The sequence below is a fragment of the Phaethon aethereus genome, assembly GCF_964289735.1.
Source record: "Phaethon aethereus genome assembly, chromosome: 8".
Lineage (NCBI taxonomy): Eukaryota > Metazoa > Chordata > Aves > Phaethontiformes > Phaethontidae > Phaethon > Phaethon aethereus.
The window spans coordinates 10,933,920-10,957,860 of NC_138584.1; the positions used below are offsets into that span (position 1 = coordinate 10,933,920).

The following is a 23,941-nucleotide window of genomic DNA, read 5'->3' on the forward strand; positions in this document are numbered from 1 at the left end:
TCTTTAATATCTTTACTGATGACCTGGATGAGGGGATCGAGTGCGCCCTCAGTAAGTTTGCGGACAACACCAAGTTGGGTGGGAGTGTTGATCTGCTGGAGGGTAGGAGGGCTCTGCAGAGGGATTTGGACAGGCTGGATCAATGGGCTGAAGTCGTCTGTATGAAGTTTAATAAGGCCAAGAGCAGGGTCCTGCACTTGGGTCACAACAACCCCATGCAATGCTACAGGCTTGGGGAGGAGTGGCTGGAGAGCTGCCCAGTGGGAAGGGACCTGGGGGTGCTGGTTGACAGCTGCCTGAACATGGGCCAGCAGTGTGCCCAGGTGGCCAAGAAGGCCAACAGCATCCTGGCCTGTATCAGAAATAGTGTGACCAGCAGGACTAGGGAAGTGATCATGCCCCTGTACTCAGCACTGGTGAGGCTGCACCTTGAATCCTGTGTTCAGTTTTGGGCCCCTCACTTCAGGAAGGACATTGAGGTGCTGGAGCGTGTCCAGAGAAGGGCAACGAAGCTGGTGAGGGGTCTGGAGCACAAGTCTTATGAGGAGCGGCTGAGGGAACTGGGGTTGTTTAGTCTGGAGAAGAGGAGGCTGAGGGGAGACCTCATCGCTCTCTACAACTACCTGAAAGGGGGTTGTGGCAAGGTAGGTGTTGGTCTCTTCTCCCAAGTAACTAGTGATAGGATGAGAAGAAATGGCCTCAAGTTACACCGGGGGAGGTTTAGATTGGATATTAGGAAGAATTTTCTTTACTGAGAGAGTGGTCAAACATTGGAACAGGCTGCCCAGGGAGGTGGTAGAGTCACCATCACTGGAAGTATTCAAAAAACATGTGGACGTGGCACTTCAGGACATCGTTTAGTGGTGGTGTTGGATTTGATAATCTTAAAGGTCTTTTCCAACCTTAATGATTCTGTGATTCTGTGAAAATATGGTACTCCCATGGTTCACTCCCAGGGCCTGCATGTCTTTGAGCTTTCAGGAGAAAGGGTGGTCAGCTCATCTGTTTTAGGTGTATTTCGTTGACAGCCTGCCATCGCATCTAAAACCTTTCTTTCAAGCAACAGCTACACTCTGCCAACTGGTGGCCAGAGAGGAAGGGGAATGAAAACGATTAGCCAAACTGCCTTCTCCCCATGGAATGTGCTGGTTGTATCTTTTTGCAGGGCACCCAGCTAAGGTCAGATCCAAGTCAAACATTACTGATGGGTTGCAAATCTTTCGGGTAAGTCAGCAGGAACCAGCTGGTGGCCAAATCAAGAGAAGGGAAAGGGAAGCCTAGAAAAGTTCCTTTAATAGTAGGAATTTTTTGTATACTTCAGTTCTTCCACTTGGGTTATCTTAGCCTATCCTATGCATATTATCTTAAAAATGTCTTATGTATGGATGCAGTTTAAGCTTTGAGAAAAGTTTTGGGATAGCTCCTGTTTAAACCCAGACCAGCTTGCTTAGTTTGGTTATCATCAAGCTTTCATACTGCACAGCATGTTTTTTGGGGGTTGGACATCCTTATTAAATTTTAAAAGTATTCTTAGATTTCAACCATCACGATTTCAGAGATATGTTTTAGAATATAAACATGAGCAGACAGTTTTGTCTTTGATGTTAACTTTTTTAACCCGGGATTAGCTCAGACATATTTGTTAGCTGTGGGACGTTTTGGGAAAAATAAATTAATTGTAGCAATATGCCTATTAATATTGGAGTAACACAGTCTGATGTGTTGGGATCCTTCTTTATCTTCCTTCAGTTTACCTCTCAATAAGGTTATGTGGGGAAATGGATCTGCTTTGCTGTTTGAGAGGAGTTTTTTAGTGTTCTGGTGCCACCTATTGAATTCTTTTCAACTGCATCCTATTCCATTGCTATAATAAATCATAGAATAGAATCATAGAAGAGCAGGAGACATTTAAAATTCTTAGAAGGACATAAAACTGCCATGAAATTCTGTTAAAATGCCGGTGCTTATTTGGAGGGAAAAAAGGGCAATCTAGGACTTTCCTTTCCCAAACCGTTTTAAGAAGTGATTTGCTGCAGTTGACACTGGCCTGAGCAAGACAGTTGGACTAGACAATCTCTTGAGGTCACTTTCAACCTCGAGTTCTATAATTGTATGTAACATTTAGTATCTGTCACCATGAGTGAGGAATAAACCTCACTCTATATTTAAGCTGGTATTATTCCTAACTTTACAAAGGAGAGGATGGGGAAAAGGATTTTCACAAGAATCTTAAGCAAGCGAATGAGGCAACCGGAAATACAACACTATGACAACCTTATGAGCCCTTTTATGCTCATATTGCCTTAATTCACTTGGAAAAGGGAGTATTGAAGTATGTATTTTTGTCTCCCTCATCTTTGGATTAGAGATCAGTAAATAGCTTGAAAAGTATTTCTAAATGTTTCACTAATCTCTGAGCAGATTTTCATTTAGGACTTTTTCTGCAACTCCTTTTATTCTTTTATTGGAAACAGCCATTTAAGTGAAAGTTGATCTGTGTAGATACTCACGGAAAGTTAATTTTGGGCTTGAGGTATATTTAATGTGTAAGATTTGGGAAGGAGGGCGAATAATTTGTTCTTCAGCTGATAAGCCAGTGGAAGAAAGAAAAATCATATTATGGATTTTAGAGTGACCAACTGCCCGCTTTGAAACACTGAATTTAAAAGACATGAAGATACATTGAAAATTAATTACTCATGGCAAATATGAATGAATATACATGTTAACTTTTACAACGTTCCTTGGCAGTGTCACGAATGAATAATTTAGGCCGCTTAAAGAATCATCTGTAAAGATATCAGAAAGTGAATGTTTTTAATATAAATTTGTAAAAAGTGCGACTTAGCAGAATTCGCTGGCGAGGTCCACTCTATTACTTATTCAACATGGAAAAGGTATACAGTGAGAAAACAAATTATTATAATAACTGTATACAGTTAGATTACAAAATTGCTGTTAATAAATGTTTCAGTTCTTACCAGAGATTTCAGATGGTGAAGATACGTTTGTAGTTCAAAAGATCATCTATATTTTTGTTTCCTATCTGTAACATCTCTCAGGTTAGGAAGCTTCATCTGCTAACATTCTATAGCTCTGGAAAGTATATGTGGTCTTGTGTTTCAATGGAGATATATATAGATAAATGGGTTAACATACTAGAGCTGTTAATACAGCAGCTTCTAAACCCATGTTATTCAGTCTGTTTTCAGTCTGCTATATTTTTTACAGATTATATTCTTACAATTAAGAGCAATTTTATTTTCAGAGTTTCATATGATTTCAGACAAACTATAGGCAGGCCCATATCCTCATCTCATGGACCAGATTTTAGACAACACACCTCTCCACTTCTGTAAATGAGGAACGAAGTAGCTAGCTCTGCATTACTATTTTTAGTTGAGCTTCATTTGACTTCTGTTGATACCTTTTCTTTAACATATCAGACTACTGGCTTCTTCCAAATTTTAATTTGTAGAAAGAGGTCTTGAATAATGTACAGTCCAGAATAAATTCAACTGCTCACTAGAAAAGTACTTACAAGATTTTAGCTTTTGTTTACATTTGTTTTTATATCATGGCTTATACACATGTCATGACAGTTCGGAGCATAAAGAAATTGCTTACTCTCCACAGGTGACTTCGTCATCACTGGCCGTATTTTTTAATGGCTGTTGTCAGTCTTCTGAACTGTCCATATGGGGTGCAGAACACATGGTGGCTATTGAGCAGCCAACACGTGTGCTGCTGCTTGTTGGGCTGATAAGGGGAAAATCTTTGGAGTCCTGGGAGATCTGCCAGTGTTGAGCTTCTGTGTCAGAGATGAGAGATGTAGTTTTGACCTTGGCACATGAACAGGGCAACAGAACATGTATCCTTCATAAGTATTGCAGTTTTTCACATAAACCTGGATTTTTCTTTTGAAGGTTGAAAGAGTTTATTTTCAAAAGAGTAGAGCTACAACAGTTGTGAAGTACCATGTCGGGAACCTGAAATAACAGAGAAATATAAACATGAATTACTATCTGAAAAACACACATGCCAAAAAAAAAAATCCAGGAAAGAAACGTGGCGGGAAAGAACTAGTAGAAAAAGGGGGAGGAAGGAAGAGCCAACAGCAAGGAATGTGTGAACAAGTAGAAGTTTGTTCCTTGCAGAAAGCATAGCAGTTAGAGAGAGACATCTTGAAGGAATAGATATGCTTTCGTGATGGCTTTCAGGATTCTTACAGCAAAGTGGAAGCTTCTAATCGTCAAAATCTGTAAAAAATATAGTGATAAGAACAAACTCATGGTTCCAGCTATTACAATTTATTTTTGTCTCCCTTTCTTGCAACAGAAATTTTATATTACAGAAATACAAAATGTTTTGGGTCAGGATTTCAAAGCAAAGTGTAAAAATGAGACTTGTTTTTATAGGTATGAAAAGATCGTAGCTCCCAGCCCAAGTCAGAAGGTAATTTATAACCTGGAGATAAGAGTTATTTGGAGAGATTCGTAAATATCAGCAGGATGGTCCAGGAATGGCACTGTCATTTAGAAATTAGTATTAGGGAAAGTAAGCAGCTTTCATGAATTGCAAGGCTTGGCCTTCCAGCTCCTGTATAGTGAGGATTATAGAGAGGTAAGATTTTTCTTGACAACAGGATTAGTGTTGATATCTTTTCTTAGCAATAAAGTCATTCTTCATTCAGCGAAAAGTCACCCTCTATTTGTTGATATTGCTTGTACATGCTGCTGTGTGATGATGCAAAATATTTTGATGGGTTTAGCTTTTGCTATTGCAAAATACAGCGTTAATCATGAAAACATTTAAGTATCCCCCAGTCAAATCTATCCTGAGAAACATGGTTCAGAGAAAGCCATACAAACCATTGTTTTTTTCTACTATAGATGAACTTCTCACCTTCATGCATTGCTCACCTGGTGATATCTTTCCCTCACTGTGCAGCAGGAGATGAAAATCTGGTAACTGCCAGCTCTCCCTCCTCTGTGTCACCTCCACCTGCACACTCCACATCACTCTCACCTCCAGACACTGCTGAAGGTAACGGTGAATTCAGGACTGTGGCATTGCTACTCCTTTGTTTAGCTGAACTGGCATCTGCTTCTGTCATTCATTGGTTAACTCCATCACTGTTAAAACAATCTGCTGGTTTATGTTGTCTGACATCAATTACATAATAGCAAAATTTGTTAACGTGATAAGGACATATTTAGGTTTTTTTATTTTAATTAAATCAAAGGTGGGGATTTGAAATACGCTTTTCACCCCAAGAAAGCAATTAGAATTCAAGCTGTAACATGCTGCTGTTACGAGTTCACGTTTCCCTTATGGACATCCCTTCCCCTTGAGCTCTCAGATGAGAGTTTCATGCTGAGCTGTCACAGTGGCACTTTCCCGCAATCCATGCGGGGCTCCCCGGGCACCACAGCAGTATCTGATGATTGTGGGAAGAGGATCCTTCCTGGGTCAACAGCACAAAAACAAAAACACCGTGGTCAGTCTGGGCTTTTTGCAAGTTGCACATTAATTCACCCCCTTCAGCTGGTGTTTGCAAACACCTGAAATCAGTGCATCCCCCACACCTTGCTAAAGGGTGACCAAATCTCTTCACCACAAAAGCATCCTAGACAAATTGGTGGGAATTTAGAATTAGCGGTCTTGCAGGCCTAATTGCAAGCCATGCTCTTGCAATAAATCCAAGCAGATGTGTTGCGCAGCCTGTGCAGGAACTAGAGAGCAACGTAAACATGTTCTTTTTGCCAGTGCTGGAGTGAGAAATGTAATTCAGAGAGCAGTTGCCAGCCTTTCTGCTTGCAATGAGCTTCCACACTTCCATGCATTGCTCACCTGATGATTTTTTTTCCCAACTATGCAGCAGGAGATGAAAATCTGACAACTGCCAGCTCTCCCATCCTTATGTCACCTCCGCCTGCATACTCCACATCACTCTCACCTCCAGGCACCACTGAAGGTAATGGTGAATTTGGGACCGCGGCGTTGCTGCTCTTTTGTTTCAGCTGAACTGTCATCCACCGCAGCCTTCCTGATGCTGTCTCCACCCCTCAGGTTGCACAGCACAGACTCCGGGCTCAAGGAAAAGTGTTTTTTAATGTGGACAATATCAATCCACGTATCATATTTTGGGGGTCTGGTTGTTGCTATATGCCACTAAATATTGCTTAAGAATGTGTAACTCCCTGGGGAAAGCTCAGCCGATAGTTAGGAGGAGGAAATGTTTCTTTTCGTATTTTTGGCATATGATTGTGTTTAATTCCTTGAAAGTTTAATTTGCACTTTCTCTCTCTCTTTCTGTTTTTAAGGAGTTGAGTCAGCAGCGACTACATCCGGTAAGAAACTTTTAATTTACATGACAGAACTGCATCAATTTTTTTTTTCTGATCATTTTTCTTTCCTTTTCCTGCACACAGTTATCTCGCAGAGTGTATAATGCCTTTTCATTCAGCCCAGTGAAATTAAATATGTTGTCTTAAGAGGCAAGAATATCAGACAAGTCTGCTTTTTGAGTCATGAATTTGAGTATATTTTAAAATACAATATTTAGCATGAAAGAGGTGCAGTCAGCACCAAAAAGGATTATATTTACTGGATGTTCAGCGGACACCTGGTGGACCACCTAACAGTTTGAGCATTTGGTGTGCCTTTGCTTACTAATACATTCACAGTGCCTCAGTACGAGAACGCTCCAGCACAGCAGTCCTTCGTGGTGTGCAGCTTTGTGTCCCTCCTTGACCGGGCAGTCTCTGAAGCACTAATGAAACTGCTGTACCTCTCACCACAGGTGTCTCTCCTGCAGCCAGCACATACCTCTCCACGCACGCAGGCTCTGTCCCTGCCATGGGACTCAGCAACCCACCACACAGCAGCACTGTTGCCCTCGCCACACGCACTCCCATTGCCTTCAAGAATGCTTCATCAGGTTTGCTGTCTTCCTTTGGATGCCACTTACTGCTCTCTGAACTCTAGGGGAAAACTAAGTAATTACTGTAGGGGAAAACTAAGTAATTGAGCTTCAGGGTAGCCTTTTCCAGCTTATGGTTCATCAAATAGAACAGGTATCTGCAATTTGGCATAGTGGCAATACCAGAATTATTTCCAGGATCTGGTATATGATGGTCAAGTCTTGTAGTCATCACAGTAGTATCAAAATGTCAGCTCCTGTCAACAAGGCTATTGCCAAAGCTATAGCAATAGGAATGGACCTAAAAGAGAATGTAGAAACCTGTCAGTGGTTTATAAGCAGGGAGATAAATACTGAGATATAGTAACTGATATAGTAAGCAAGGTATGTGATCTGGCTAACGAACGCTACTGGAGTGCTTGTTTCTGAAAGAGCACAAGCACTATTCGTAATTGTGTTTTACTGTAGGAACACAGCAAAATGTTTTAGTTTTTCCCAGTTCACAAATATTAATGCCATTTTTATGTTGACTCCATCCTGGATTATGCTTAAATAATGACAAAAAAATTTGTCCTTGTATATTGCAAAATTCACTAGTAAGTGGCATATTCCTAGATGGTTGCTGTCTATTTAAATACACATTTTCTGTTTTATTTGGTATATTAACATAATTTTTCTTTCAGCACTCTTTCCTAAATTACAAAACTCTCAGAAGAAAAAAAAACCAGAGAAGGGCTGTAATTTAAGATATTTTTGATAACATAGCCATATGAAATAATGAACTTTACTTTTTAATGCTGATATGTTGTTTATTTCCTTACAGATGATTACAAATCAACATCCTTACACAGCACCATCTCACCAGTCAGCATGCCAGCAAATACTGGGATCATCCCCACTCACACAATAGGTGACAAACTTGCACACAGTTATTGCAATTATGATACTGCAAGCACAGAAAATGTGTTAGAATGAGGGAATTAGTTTTGAATTTCTTTTATCAAATTTAAGTATACAAATCAGGCATGCAACTGCATTAAACTTAAGGGTGTTTTAAAGAACATTATTAATAGTTTATGAGTAATATTAAAGATACCAGATCTGCTGCTTGTCAAGCAAGTGAAAAATAGAAATTCAATGGCATAGTAGGAGGGTAAATCTGCCAATTGCTGTGTCTGTACTTCTCTTGATGTTCACAGAAATTTGCCCAAGCAACAAAAAAGTATGAATATATCCACAGTTCTGTGTGCTTCACTGTTTTCCGGTGGCTTCCCTTTTGTTTCACTCAGCATTAACATTTTCTTGGGGTCTAATATTGCAAGCACTTACACATATTATTATTGCAATTGGGCTATAAGGAATTACTTGGGTCAGTAAAATACATGTGTGCGCTTGAGCAGGATTCCAGGAGTTGGACTCTTGCCATCTTTGTAACTGCCCTTTGAGTAGCTGTAGGCTGCTGTCAGCTCTTTGACAAGACAGCACTTAGCTTTTACTTGTGGGTCATCTGCCCCTAACCATCTTGGTAACTCTCCCATGGACCCTCTCAGTTTACCCTCTCATTAGAGGCACTACTCAACCAGGTGACTCCCAGCCTAGAGGGATGCAAATCTAGGGCCTATCTTCTATGAAAAAAATTAGGTATCTGTCTCTTTTGATAATATTTATACCTTAGTATATTTTAAGTAATTGTTTTCAGGATTAAGTTCTTTGTTCAACCTTCCATACAGGTTTTCTAAATACCAGCTTGTGATTTCTTTTGGTTATTTCAGTGTAAAAATAGTTGTAAAGCGATCTGTACTGTTGCATAAATCTTTTTCCAAAAGCAAGAGTGCAAAAAGTAGGTAAATTTTGTTTCTTTAGTGACATTGGATACTGTTCAGTTAGCTGTTCCACAGCAGATGTATCCTGGGAAACTGCTGTAGCTTATATACTGCTATGAGAATGTGTGATTTTGGATTACTCTAGTGTAACTTTGTATGCAGAAATGTTATTGATAACCAGTTTGATTTGTAGTGAATGATGTCATTGGAAAATGATGAAAGACACCTAACGCGTAAAATAACAAGTTAAAAAATGGCGTTATTTGTAGCTGATGTTTTATCCCCTTTTCAAATGTGAGTGGAGTGCTTAATACAATTACTTTCTATTGAATATATTGAATGGAGAGTTTTGGGCAGTACCAGTCACCCTCCTCCAATGCTCTGTGGAAGAAAACCCAAACCTGCTGAGCTACACCTTAATTTTATTTTCTTTTCTTATAGAAGCTCCCATATTGACAACTGAAGAACCTTGTGGTAAGAACCAAACCCCTTATTTTTCTCAGTCCTGAAATGTGACCAAATCAGGAAACTGAAATATAAAAAACGTGTCAGTAAAACTGCTCAGTTAGCATCTCAGATTATTTTATAAACTGTTTTCCAATTCTGGAAGAGTAGCATTAAAGTTATTAACATTTCTGGTCTTCTCATCTACATTTATAGTTCTGTTAAATTGCCCTGCACTAGGCTGTTGATATCAGGACTGCAGAAAATATCTGCCTTCATTCCAGTAGGCCCTCTCTAATTTTCCCCCATCGTGCTGATAATCAAATGCTGCAAAGTGCAATTCATAGCTGAAGTAAAACTGAAGTTTGGACATTGATTAATCTCTCTTCAGAATTAGAGGCCTCCCCTTTCTAATTTTCAGGAATAGATTATAGCCATTATTTACTAGATGGTTGTGAAATGCTTTGAATAAAAATTTTGAAATTTCAAACAATTCAATGTGTCAAAACAAAATATTTCACTTTAAAGTGACATTTTACATTAAAGCAAATCTGGTTCAGGAATGTTCATCTTTTTAATGCTTTAGTTTTTTTAAATAGAGAATTATTTAAAATAACATTTTCCTAAGGAAATTTTGTGTTTTGACTAAACAACTTTTTAAAGTAAAAGGTAAATTAAAAAATAAAAATAAAGAATAAGGAGCAGCTGATTTTGCTGTATTTTCTGGTTCTTAAAACACATATGGTGCTGGGATGCCATTAAACACTTAATGATTCTTAAAAATTGTCGTAAATTCATTGTTTGCTACTTTATCTTTTTTTTTCAGATGATAATATTAACTACACCATAAACAGTGTAAAAGGTAAGAATAACATGGCTGAAGTTATATTGGAAAATCTGAGAAAAAACAGACAATATATTATTTTGGAGACTAACAGGTCAATTGAGGGTTCCAGCAACTATAAAATAAAACTTCAGAGATGCATGAAATACACAGTTAAAGTTAAAAATTGTTCAGAACATTATCTTACTATTCCACCTGGTAAGTATAGAAGGGTTTTAGTACTTTGTGGGGTTTTTTTTTTGACATGCAGTAATTCAGTTCTTCTGGTTTTCTTAGCCTATTCTTGTCTCTTTTCAGAGAATCAGACAGAAGGTTCTCATACTTTGTGCTTGGTTTGCAAGGTATTTTGCATTTTGAGGTTGCATCTTAAAACCTCTCAGTATTTTCTTAAAGTAGGATGTAAAAAAAATTAATTTTCTCATTGAAAAGGAAAAAATGGAACTTGAACTACCTTGGCCATATGCAGCATTGTTAACAATAGCAAGGCCAGCCAGCACTTGAAAGCTACTAATTACATGTATGGTTTTTTCACTAAAGAGATTGTTGGGTTAAAAATTTCAGTTATTATTTGTATACCAGCATTGCTTTGTCTCATGTAGGTTTTTTCAATTTTTACTTTCCATTTCTTGTTAAATTCTTTGTGTATTATACTGTGCCAATTGTATCTTCATATTGCAGAACAAGACAACAAATATAAAAGAACAAATTGCTATTTGTTCAATCTTATCAAGTGCTATTGCTAAGAATCAATATAGCCAATGTCACAATAACATATAATATTAATCCTTTTCAGACAGCAGCAAGAATCCTTTCAAAGTTCAGAATGAAACCAACTCATCTGCAAAGTTATGTTGGGAAAAGTCATTTTCCTGTGCTAATGTGACTGTTAGCTGCAAAGGTGAGACACTTCTAAGATATTTTAAAAGTTGATTTTTTTGAATTTATTTATTTTTAAAAGCAAAGTTGATGTGTCTTTTGATGAGACACTAGCAGATTTACATTAATTGTGCTAGTTTGAGGGAAGGGCTGTTCAAAATTTTTGGGATCACCAGGTTGGGGACTACCATCCCCACACACTGCAGATCTGGGGAAAATTCAAACCTAGAGTTCATTTCCTGAGTTTACCAGCTTCACAGATTGCAGACTTCTGAAGATTTTGAGGTCCTGCTTGATGGTCTGAAGGGGAGCTGAAAGTTTTGAAATCCTGCAGTCTGTGGGTCTGCTGTGAGCTGATCCCTTGCAGACTACCTGGGCAGCTGGCTCTGCAGGCTCCTGGATCATTAGAGTTCAGGCTCTCTGCTCTTGAAGCCAGTCAGCCTGAGGAGATGCTGGCTCAAAGGCAGCGAGCGTGGAAGGAAAGATATGGATGCTGGATGTCCTCATGTGTCCCAGAAGAATGCATGATGAATGTCTGGGGCTGGAGATTTCATGGAGCTGAAGAGCTAAGAAGCCGCTCCAGGGTTCTGCCAGACTCCCATGAAAATTTTGATTTCTGTGGCAGTCCAGAAAACTGCTTTCTTAGAAGTCAAATCATATGAGCTTTACTGATGAAAAGTAAAGATCTATGCAAACTAAGTTAGTATAAAAGAACCTAAAACCTAGTAATTGGTTTAGGTTGTACACTTTACTGTTTGGAATATTATGATAGTTTGTTACAAATTATACTGAATAAATATGTTAGGGAAAATACGAGTTAAAATGGTACCACGTACTTTTGGAGTTGTGAAAAATATTGATAAAACTCTTTTTGTGTCTACAGATTTACCAGTCTTTACGGAATTAAATCAAACTTGCAAAGTGCTGAACGCTTTATCAGCCAACCATGAGTACAAGTGCACTGGTATCGTACACTTTTTTGAAAAGAAGGTTGTCAACGAAAGCTTCACCATAACAACAGATTACGGTGGTAAGTGTAATACTTATTTTTGCTTTATGTTCCACATATTTCTGGAGAACCCCACTATGAATCACACTATCTGTGTTTCTCAGGGTTGAAGATACATTTTGAGCACTATGCCCAGCTACTTTCAGTTTCTCCTCCAGTTGCTCCTGCCTGGTCTCCTGCCCTTGTGGTTGTTCTTTGGCTGCAGTCATGGTCTTTCTTTCACTCTCCAGCCCCAGTTTCAGTCTTTCAGTCTGATGCCTTTGTCTCCTTCTCACAGAGATTGCAATTTTTTTTTTAATGAAAAGAAAAAAGTCCAGGCCTAGTCAAAAACTAGTGTTAAATTCTTGATTTGAAGAAAGAGGTGAGAATAATTGCAAAGAATATCTCCAGATAAAATGATGTTGTTTTCCAAAACATTGTTCTTGGAAATAGCTTAGCTTTTTTTTCTGAATTAAAAAGAAAATCAACCTAAATCAAGTAACCTGCAAATAAAAAGGCCAAGCATTTAAAGTTTGTTAAAATTATATGGAAATCAGAACACTGTGTAATATCTATAAATGTTGGACAATTTTATTAATTTGTGATATTGCTGTATTCACCTTTTCCTGAATTAATTAAATTTATGAAATTACTCTAATATGATGCTTTTACATATACACAGTTTATATCTATGTATAATTTATTTAAATTAAATAGACCAGAAAAAACATTACCTGTTGTTCGTGTCTTGTTTCAGTATCTAATGAATTTTAATTTAATCAAAGTAGGTAAAAAGATAAATATTTTGCATTTTCATTCAAACATTTCCTTCCCTCCCTGTTATTTTTCTTTTACAACAGCTCCAGAAGCACCAGAAAACCTTACAGTAGTTTGTGATGCCAGAAACATATCAGTTAGATGGAAGAAACCTAGTGACATTTCAAAGGGTCCTATACATGGCTATACCGTGACATGTAATGACAAAGGTAAATATATGCCCCTTCAGTATTGAATAATTCATTGCATGTTTTAATATTTACAGAGCACCAAGAATGATGGACTGTCAAACCATATTGGAATATCTTCAAACTGTGCATAATTCTTTTTTGTTTTGGTACAAACATGTAAGTTTCTTTCCTTTGAGGATGTTCCAGCTGAACCATGGGGTTATTCAGTTTACCATTTCAGGGGACAACTCTGTCACCCTTCAGTTCTCATGCTTCTTGTATTAAGAATAAGTTATGACAAGACCATCAGTTGCCTGATCAGTTTGTGGTAGGGTGCTCTGTCTCAGAAAATGCTGCTATAGCTGGTTAATATATTCTGAGAGAAGAGAGAGACCTGCTTTCTGAATAACAGCAATGTATGTAAAAGTCAGGGGTACTAGGTACAACAGTTAGCATATACATGTTTAGATAGGTAAAGGCAGGTGGTTGTCTTCTGCTAAATGGTCACTCCTTTCAGATATGCTGTTTTAGGCCACCTTACATTTAGATGAGTAAGTCTGTATCCATTATACAGGGACCATGTTTTCCACGTGTGAGCTTTACTTCAAAACAAGGGCTGGAAAATGATGTTTTGAACATGAGGAGCCTGATACATGATTCCAGGAAATATGTGTCAGGTTTTAGCTAGTCCTGGGTTAATTCATTCTTTCTGTTCAAATACTGCATGTTTTGTAAACCTGGACTGCCACAGGAACCAAAGGCTGCCATGCTCATGTGCTCCCCAGATAGATACAAAAAATCTCTCCCGTTCTCCATGCCCCAAATTTGACCACTACCCAAATGGGTGACAGTCCCACGCACCAATGTAGTTGATTTGGCTTGGCCAGTGTAGGAGACCGAGTTAGTATGCTGGGGTGCAGGGAGGTCACATATGAAGTAGCCAGAAAGAAACATGGAAGGGCCATTGCTCCCCAGTTCCCCAAGCCACCAAAGCCCCAGCTGCAGTGTGGGTAATAGCTTTGCTCATGTTGCTTCTTGTGCAATTCCTTTCTGTCCTGTTTGCCACTACCGAACGCACATGACATCTCTCCCGTCATACCAGAACAAACTTGCCCAATGTGCAGTGACTTTTGACATCAGTCTACTAATCCCTTCCCAACCTAACCACAGAAGAAAGTATCAGTCTCTCTTTATCAATGTGTTCTATGTCAATTTTTTAACTACACCCATTTAAATGACATACTGGGAAAGTAAAACCCAAAACAGAACAAAACCTCAACTTTCTATCTTTTTGATTGGTGAATATATTTCTTCCTCTTCCTGAGCCTTCACTTAGCATCAGTAAACAAGACAAACCAACCAAGTACGAGATAATTAAAATAGAAGTGCATAACGACAGTGGTTTCAGGTAGCTCTGATGAAGTGTAAGTGTTCCTGTGGTCCTAACATAAATTTCATTAAATAATTTCATTTTTCATTTTTTCTTAAAGCACCAACATTTGTCAAGACGACTGACTCTATTTGCAATGAACTAGAACCTTATACCAGCGGTTTTGTATCTGTGACTCCATATACGAACAGCAAATATAATAATAGTAAATTAATGGGAGAAACTAGAAGATGTAACTTTACAACAAAATCAGCACGTAAGTCTCTTGTCTGTACTGGGTTTTGGTGAGTTTGGATGTACACGTATATTGTTGGCTTCTAAGACTCCATGTTAGGTTAAAGACAAATATGTGCCAACCCTTGTGATGTCAGAAAGGTCTGTCTGGGCTATACTTTCAAAAACTTATCTCCATGGTCCTGATTCTTTGTTTGCCATACGTGTTCAATTGATAGAACTACAAGAAAAGCTAATAAAAAATTAAAAACCAACAGACGATGTAGATATTTTCCTGATACAGGCAAGACGTAACAGAGATGTGGTCCTTTTTACTTTGTTGGTTTTTTTCCCTGTTTAATCTTTAAATGTAAAGCCTCATACTGTTTTAATTCCTTCTTTGAGGGGGAAAAAACCCAACCCACAAACCAAAAAACCACCCAAAAATGTGTTTAATTTCTTCCAGTATTTTTTTAGCTCTAGTGCCACCAACTCCAGACTCAGCTAATATAGAGATACAGCTATAGGGAAATGATGTTGGTTTATACCTGGTAAGATACTAAATTAATATTTCCTTTAATTTCACTGAATAAGCAAAAGATTTTTTTTAGTGAAAAACAAAATATCATTTTTGTGCTAGTGATGTGATGATAGTTTAAAGTGGCGATATTTTTTTTCCCCTAATGACAGGGATAATTAAATCTTTTGTTGCTTTTAGCACTCCTGAAAAGTATGTAAAAATACATACAGAAGAACATTAAATCTGACTGCTATTTTTATTAAATGTGTTTCTGTAGAGCTTTGGGAAATACAGAGGGTTTTGGCAGACTATTGTTTTGAATTTGAATCCTATCCCTCTGTGGAAGATACAGAGCTTTTATATCCAGTTTTACGAACAATCCTGAAAAGACTGAAATCTCCCTATTACTCTGGGTCATTGAGCAAACAAATTTTAGCTTGTAGTCGGAAGAATACAGGGATAAAAAATATCACCTGAAGACCCATGGGAAAAAAAAAAGCCGATAAATTAATTGATTGATAATGTAAACCATTTGATCTGAGACTTAAGTGTAAAAGAAATTGAAAAATGTCTTTAATTTTTACACAGCCCTAATTGGAGCTTGATCACGATTTTTCTCTCTATGATAATCTAGTCTGAGTATATGTTTTGGAGGCCCCACTTTCAGGGGCTCCACTCATATTTTAATAACTCAGGTGAAGATTACAGTCCACAATATAAGTTTATGGATATGGAAAACAACCTCAGTTCCCTTATTTGTCGAGAAAATAACAAGTTGCTTGCCTTCATGAATTAATGATATTTATTAAACCTTCTCCAACTGTTACAACAGTTGATAACATGATCAAGCAGACAATGGAAGAGTTTTATGGCTTCTTGAACAAGAAAATATATCAGTAGAGAACATGTCCTTGGAAGTAGAAAACCCCTACATTTTATAATATATTTTTTCGTCTTCAACAAACACATTGCCTCCAGAAATGTTCACTTTCTCCTTGTTGCAGCTCTTTCAGTAGCATGCTGAATAGGAATCTAACAAATCTGCCCTGTGGATGAGCAGATGAGCAGATAAGCCATAACCGCACTCTCTGCCAAGTAAAATATCCTGCCACTCCCCACATGGGGTATTTGATCGGCTCATAAAGCCTCACACATCTTAGCTCTTCATACGAAGAAAAAAGCAACTACCTTTTATTGTTTGGGTTTTTTTTTAATATGCTGGCTTGAAAATTGAAGAGATTTTGAAGAAAATTTCCATGGTGGTGTTCTACTGAAATGTGGCTAATGGAGCTGCTTTATGCAGAAGGTTATTTACTTTCTGAAAGGTTTTATAAGCTCTCAATGAAAGGTCCCTCAGGCTGTGTCCCCAGTCTGAAGCCCATTTGCTACAGCATACTAAATTAGAGTGAGAAAACAGATTAGATTTAACAGATTCCTTATCATTAAAAAGGACAAGTTTTTGTGGTTTTAGGCCAGCTTTAAGACAATGTAACAATCTAAGCCAAAGGATACTATTCCAAATATTAAAATATATTGGTAACTCCTGGTAGGAAATTTCATTTACAGAAGTTTCGAAACACACAGTCACACAGAAAACTATTTGTTCCCCTGTCTTGTCTGTTGTCCATGTTCCTCAAATGAGAAAGTGATGTCAGATGCAAGAGAGTGAGTTGCCATCATATTGTCTTTGCAGCCTGACTGGCAGTAGTTCTGATCTTCCCAGCCTTTTCAGTTCCACTTCACATCTTTTCCAGTTCGGATAAGCCTATGGTTAACTCAGGATTTATTTTATTTATCTTGTTAAATCGGCACTGAAATTTTTAAGGAAGAAAATGTACGGAAGTATTAAGAGAGAAAGTAACAAACAGACATGAACATATACAGCTGTTGAAATGTTTGGTTTGAAATGATGAGAATAGAAGCAGTAACACTTCTTTTGTGAACAGAACCACAGCCAGTGATTGATGTTAATGCAACATTGACAGCTGATAATGCTGTCCAAATTAAGTGCAAATGTCAACAAGTATATGGAGCAAAAACAGTATTTGAATTGACTTGGGAAAATGATGGAACAAATGACACCAGAGAAAATTACTGTGATTTTAAAAAAGAAAATCTCTCATACTTGACAAACTATACATTTACGGTAAGTAGGCTTATTAAATTAAATGTATGAAATATTGCTGTATTTTCACTGTTTAAGCATATTATACTTTATTTTAGGAAAAAAAGGTAAATATGGTGGGAGAGGAGTTAATCTATGGATCTGTAGACCACAGATGTAAAGAAGTAGCTGTTACTTCAGAAATAAAATGCGTATGTACTGAACCTATCAATCAATCCCTTGTGTGCCATTCCACATGGGTTCTGACAGCATGAAAAATATAAGATGAATAGATAGTTTGGGCTTGGGACAGAGAGAAATTTGGGGTTTCCATAAGTTTTAAAATAGCTTCTTAAGTATAACTGGTATTTTAGTGTTTAAAGCACATTTCATTTAATGAATGTGTGACTGTCATTTCGATCAGAGGATGAATATGGGATTTAAGTCTTGAGGTAATTGCTCAGAAATAAATTGTTCAGAATTTTTCAATGTGAAGGTTTTTGATGCTTCAGGTACTAGTTAGTGTAAAGCAGTTCAGGTCCTTTCACATGTGCTTACATCATGGCTTTACAAGCCAGGCCTTGTTTCCATACAAAATGTACCAGCCTCTGTTCACAAGCTTCACTTTCCTGAAGGCCTCCTACTATATTCTCTTCTCTCAGGCATTTCACCCTTTTGGCATTTGTTGCTCGCAAAGCCAATGGTCTTGTGTGATCCCCTTAATGTGGCCAGTAGTAACATATTTTATATCCTGATAGCTCATCTCAGTAACATTTAGGTAAGAAAGTGACCAGTAGGAATGGAGGAGTTTTATTACTTTTAGGAACCAGTTTCACTCGGTTTCCACAATCTTTTCCTCTTTTCTCTGTGTCTTCCTGAGGAAATGCAGTATCAGAGAACTTGAGTAGTCTAGGTTTTGTTCCAAGGCTTTGTCAGTATTTTTCCAACAGATTCTGCTCAGAAAGCTTTGTATTTGGAAAATAAAGATGAGGTCCTGTAGGAGCAAAAGATGCTTGCATTGCCCTCATAGTATGAGACCCCTGCACTCTTGTAAGCTTTTTGTACACCACTTGCAGTGAGCAGTTTGCCTTACAGAAGAAATTGGCTTTTGCTTGACTCTAAACCCTGGCTTCTGCTTCAAACTTAGTTTGCCCAATTCTTACCAGAAAGACAGAGAAAGTCTGATGGCCGTAATTAGTAATGAAAGAATTCTGGGCGAAGTTATGGAAGGTTCAAGAAAAAAACTAGATCACCTGTGAGAGTTGGTGGATGTCACGATTCCCTTGTATCTGCACAATGAATTGTTCAGGAAATAAACAGGAGCCTACCCAGCATACTTTTTGGTTTAGGGATGTTTTGACCCTGAATGCTGCATAGGTTTCTGGTTTTCGCTATTTGAAAAACTTCCTGCCTGTTTTCTCTGCCACCTCTGTTACTCCTCTGGATGTTGCCACCTACCATGGCTTTCTTCCCCGCTGCAGAACTCAAAAACCACGAACCCCGTAAACCCACTGGCCTTTTAGAGCAGAGGCTCCCAGTGGGAGCTGGGGCACAGTCCTCTGAGTCTTCAGGAGAGATTTCTCTTAAGGGATCCGGTAGGCTCAGTAAGAACTCAGCCTGCAGTCAGCAATGGTGCTGAAAGCCCTTTACCTCCCCTTTTGGATGATTTGCAACAGTTGTAATATTACTATTAAAATCACTGTTATTCAGTCCTGTTAGTATTCAGTGCTGTTTAGTATTAAATCTTCAAGTTTAATCATAAGGTTGATTTTTCTTCACAAGAAGAGTGTGAAATATTTGATGTACAAACTTCAAGCTGCCTATTAGATCTGACATTTTTATTTTCTTTTCTATTAAGGAAATTTAAAAGATTGGACAAATATATATTATGAAATATAAATGCATCTAAACAAAGTTAGTACGTTAACACTAGTTAAAGGACTCAAAAGTTAATGTTGCAAGAAAGCAGCTTATTTAAAAGTTTATTTTGGCTTCTATAATTTAACTTTTCTTGAATAACTTACCATACAGGAACTTGTATTAAAAATAGTAAATTCCGTTGCCTATTTGTATATTTACAGTTGAAGCAAATAAATAATGTTTTATTACATATTGCATGGTTATTTTTCAGATTTGAGAGATTTAATTTTGATTTGATAAGAGATAAATTTGATTTTTTTCCTTGAGATACATCTGATTTTGATTTTGTAAAATGTGTCTCCTATTTCACTAATTTTTTTTCCAGTCATGTACATATTTTTGGATCGAGAGTGTGATGTAAATTAGGTGGAAACCTGAGCTCATTATAAATGGCTATACAAAAATTGACAGCAGGTCCTGCTCTCAATGAGGTTGATTCATTGAAAAGAGATGGATGTATTTCGAATATCCATTGTGCTTTGCTTTTTCAAAAAATTTTATGCAGAAATTTACTTGTTGTATCTTAACTTCTTTATTATCCTCACCCACTGCATGCAGATCTTAGTGTTTAATGGAGAACATAGAGGGCAGCCAGTAAAGAAGAGTATAAGAACCAGATGTAAGTAAATATATACAGCATTTTTACTTTCAGACTTTAGCATAGTATAGAGTAATAGGGTAAATCATTAATTCTGTTACAATTGATCCAAATTAAAAATGCACATTGCCTGTTTTTATAGTTAATAGTTGATCTGCATTTGAAAAAATAACATCTTCATTCAGCATTAATGTCATTGACCGTACAGGTCACACAGGACAGGAGACAACCACGCTGAACCAGCGAGTGAGTTGTAGCATTTTGACAGGTGCACATGGAGAGTTTAAATGAAATTTTTCTTAATATAGAAGTAAAATTTCCTCCTTTTCTGTGAGCTTAAAAGTTTTTGACACTTTGGAATAACAAACTTAAACTAAATGCTTAAAAATAATTGTTTAGTTCTTTTCACAAAAAAATTAGTAAGTTAGGAAGTATACAGATTTTAAAAAAAAGGAAAAAAATGTAATTTTAAAATGCCATTGTGTACTCAAGAAACAATAAATGTATTCTTTTTCTGTTGCTAGATAATTCTAAAGCCCTGATTATATTCTTGGTGTTCTTGATCATTGTGACATCAATTGCTTTACTACTGGTTCTGTACAAAATTTACGATCTCCACAAAAAAAAGCTTAGGTAAGTGTCACGTTTCTCTCCCTCTCTTATATAAATGCAGGGGGGTGGAGGGGCAGGGGACGACTTTCTCTTTTTCCACAGCATTTCGCAATGTGTAGTGCAAAAATGTTACAAGTTTGATATTTCATTAATACTGGGAAAAGACATCCTTTTACCTTTTAATCCTTTCAAAAACCCCTCAATTTTTGGTGGTTTGTCTGGCAATGCAAATATAATGAAATAGATTAAAAATCTGCTATAACCTTTCCCAGGGCACAGAACTAATCTGCTAGAACAAAACGGTCTGTCACTAGTTTTGTGAAAAAATATTCACAAATACCTGGAAAACCTTTCCTTCATAATTTAAGTTAAAAGTAATGAAAAGAATACACACTTTCTTGGAATGCTCTCAAATGCTTATTCACCCAAAACAATATCTCAGGGGGGCTTTGTTTATGAGTCATCTCTAGGTGACTTGGTAGTTCTATAGGACAGCAGATGGTGATAGAGCAATGGGTCATTGCATTCCCTGCTCACCATGCCAGAGCCCTGGAAAGCCAGGCTGACTGCTACTACTGCTGTGAAGGGAGGTGGTGCACCGTCTGAGGGGGCATTTGCTGCTGGTAGAGACAAAGGACTTGGGGCAATTTCTTCAGAAACCTCTCAGCCCTCTGGCAACAGCAGAACTTGGGGACTCGTGTCTTCCCACTCCTTTCCACTCCCTGCTCTTTCCCTTAGGGGGACAGGGAGCTGCTCTTGCTCAGATGTGAACTGTTACACTTAGGGAAGCAAAACTAACTTTTGCTTGTACAACTCCAGAAAGTCTGGCTTGTTCTTGGCTACTTAGCATTTAAACTTAATTTCATTATATTTTTTGTATGTGTTAGTTTTTGTCACTTATGTAGCAAGAGAAACAAAGATGGTGTGAGTAGTAACTCCAGTGAAGAAATTAAAGACACCACAGGTGATATGGACAAAATTATGCAAGCGGTAAAGCTGTTTGATGTGGTTCCTTTGTTTTTCCCCCTCAATAGTGCTCAGAGTAGGAAGACAAGGATCCCAACCACCTGTAAGTCCCAGTGTAGCACTCTTGTTTCACAAAGAGCTTGTAATGTGGTGTGCTGGTTATGAACAGTCTTGGTGTTCACATAGAAAACTGCTTTTATTTAACTAATTATCATATATATGTCTTACTAGTCAAAGCTTTTACAGATGCTCTTGCTTCTTACAGCAATTCTTCTGAAGGTGTGAACCTCGTGGCAGGTGAGTATCTTTATATATCTAGCAAATGGAAATAAAATGCTGCCACGTTTGCATCATTTATATTCTAGTTTGTATACATAGATTACAGATATCGACTAGATAAGACCTCATTTGGAGAAAAAAAAAGTCAGTAAATACATAGCAGAAGTATTTAAACGAAATGAAAGTTTATTGCTGTTTGAAAAACTCTTATTTATTATTTAATTACAAATCCAATTTTGTTATCTCAGACAATGGTTGTGGTATGTTTAACCCTGAGAGTAAGCCTAGAATCAAATACAGCTTCAACCAGAATTTCTCTTTCCTGTGCACCTTTTTGAAAGCAAGAAGTTAAATATAAGTTCTTTACTGCAAAATTCTGAAGGCTTTCAAATCCCAAAGACTGAAACCAAAGACTATGTGCAACTTCTTGCACAAGATTTCAAAGCCTATGAAGAAAGACAGAATTGGTCAATACCAGAAAGCTTCAATAAAAAAATAATTTATGACATTCAAGCCCACTGAATTTAACTACATTAAATGGAAAGTAATACTGTGTTGATATTCAAATCCATTTGCTTAGACACATGGTTGTTTAAAAAATATATATTTTCAATGTAAATGAAAAATAAATAAATGTCTAGTTAGAGATGTTAAAACTTTTTGAATCATTACTTTATCATTAAAATAATAATAATTATTTTAATTATTGCAACTCAGAAAATATGTTAGAGAAAATCTGTAAAATTAGGCAGTACATGTTGTTACATTTGTAGGTTGTTTGCACAGTAATCCATTTTACCACTGACGATAAATGATCAGAATTGAAGTAGAGGGCAAGGCCTATTGTGGGTGTTGGTGCTGTTGCTGTGATATGAATGTGACAATCGCCACTTTGTACAAAAACTCTGTTAATGCAACATCCCTGCACGTAGCCTCCTCCTGAGGTGTCTCCAGTCAGGTGGCATGCTGAACAAGTTCTGTTATTCCCAGGGCCTGTTTGCTCACAGCAGGCTCAGACAACACCGTTTTTTTTTTTTAAATAAACATGCTTAGTTAAAATAAAGAGGTTTGTCCTTTTGTTAATTTATCTGACAATTCAAGAATCACGTTTACTGAAATGTAATTTACATTTTCAAAATCATTAACAACAAATGCTCAATGCATTTACACAGTTAAAGATGATGACAGGCAACTTCTGAACATAGAGCCAATACCTTCGGAGCAATTGCTGGACATGTACAAGAGGAAGATTGCTGATGAAGGAAGACTTTTCTTGGATGAATTTCAGGTTTGTCATTGGCTTAAAATATATCACAGATTTGTAGGCAGGTGGTTGGAAGAATTCTGTTCAAGAGCATGTATATGCAGAGTATATGCACTGGTTATAAATAAAAAATAAAAATCTAGAAAATTGAGTTAATTCTCATCTAAGGTCAAACAGGCTTCAGTTAATTTTGCTACCAAGCTCTCCTCATTATAAAATGATGGTACTTTTTTTTCCCCTTAAGGTGTTTTTCATCACAAGTATAAAATACACAGTCTAAATACTTCTCATTCTAAAGTACCTTTTAATGCATATTTTTAATACTTTCTCTTACTGAATAGCCATGGGGATATAAATAATATATAACTGTGGAGATATATATTCTTTATTTTAAGATAAAAGAAATTTGTTTATTTTCGATGTAAGAAATATATGAAGTAGTATCGTATGAAACAGAATGTTATCTTCCAGATTCAGTAGTACAAAATTTCCTCCATATACATTTGGCTAGTAGAAGGTATTTTAAATACACGCTTATCTAATAAAAGAAACATTGTATTTTACAGAGTATTCCTAGAGTTTTCAATAAATTTTCAATAAAGGAGGCCAAAAAAAGCCATAATCAGAACAAAAACCGTTACATTGATATCCTTCCATGTGAGTATTTGTTTCAATTTTTGCATGTTTTATAAATATTTGTTTTCTTAATGCCTTGAGATAATATAATTATTTTGTTTTAAATGTTTTAAACAGATGATCATAACCGTGTTGAGCTCTCTGAGATCCCAGGAGACCCAGGATCAGACTATATTAATGCAAGTTATATTGATGTAAGTGACTTCTACTTAAACAAAGTCTTAGGCACTCTTGAAGAAATTCTGTGGTCTGTATATTTCATGCACCAAACACCTTTGAGGATTTCCATTTGTGTTCTTTCCATTGTTATAATGTATTTGGTATTATTGGACTGCTGCATATTGAATTTATTTTTAAAGTTGCAAATCTTTTAAATTGTTCATGCTTCCTTTCTAAAAGTTGATAACATTGTACTTTTTATAGGGCTTCAAAGAACCAAGAAAATACATTGCTGCACAAGGTAATTTTTAACCTTAAAAGAATATGCTTTCTTTATTCACCCATTTTTTGTTAGAGAGTAGTAAAAAAGTATTAGTAAATTTAATGAAAAATTGAAAATCTGACATTTTGAAATTTAATGTGAAAAAGTTGC

The 23,941-nt window shown here is 37.0% G+C and overlaps 1 protein-coding gene across 1 annotated transcript in view; it reads left to right on the forward strand.

Annotated features, from left to right (window-relative positions):
* Positions 1–23,941, forward strand: part of PTPRC (protein tyrosine phosphatase receptor type C) — a gene marked incomplete at its 5' end in the record, with an annotated part of 65,418 nt that overhangs the window by 31,382 nt on the left and 10,095 nt on the right. The window contains 17 exons of the mRNA XM_082002750.1: positions 4,954–5,046; positions 5,882–5,983; positions 6,806–6,943; positions 7,749–7,835; positions 10,019–10,054; positions 10,830–10,934; positions 11,796–11,942; positions 12,761–12,886; positions 14,338–14,493; positions 16,917–17,116; positions 19,553–19,613; positions 20,117–20,225; positions 21,436–21,467; positions 22,622–22,737; positions 23,280–23,370; positions 23,467–23,543; positions 23,773–23,809. Of these exons, the coding sequence (XP_081858876.1) occupies positions 4,954–5,046; positions 5,882–5,983; positions 6,806–6,943; positions 7,749–7,835; positions 10,019–10,054; positions 10,830–10,934; positions 11,796–11,942; positions 12,761–12,886; positions 14,338–14,493; positions 16,917–17,116; positions 19,553–19,613; positions 20,117–20,225; positions 21,436–21,467; positions 22,622–22,737; positions 23,280–23,370; positions 23,467–23,543; positions 23,773–23,809 (1,713 nt within the window). The remainder of the gene's footprint in view (positions 1–4,953; positions 5,047–5,881; positions 5,984–6,805; positions 6,944–7,748; positions 7,836–10,018; positions 10,055–10,829; positions 10,935–11,795; positions 11,943–12,760; positions 12,887–14,337; positions 14,494–16,916; positions 17,117–19,552; positions 19,614–20,116; positions 20,226–21,435; positions 21,468–22,621; positions 22,738–23,279; positions 23,371–23,466; positions 23,544–23,772; positions 23,810–23,941) is intronic.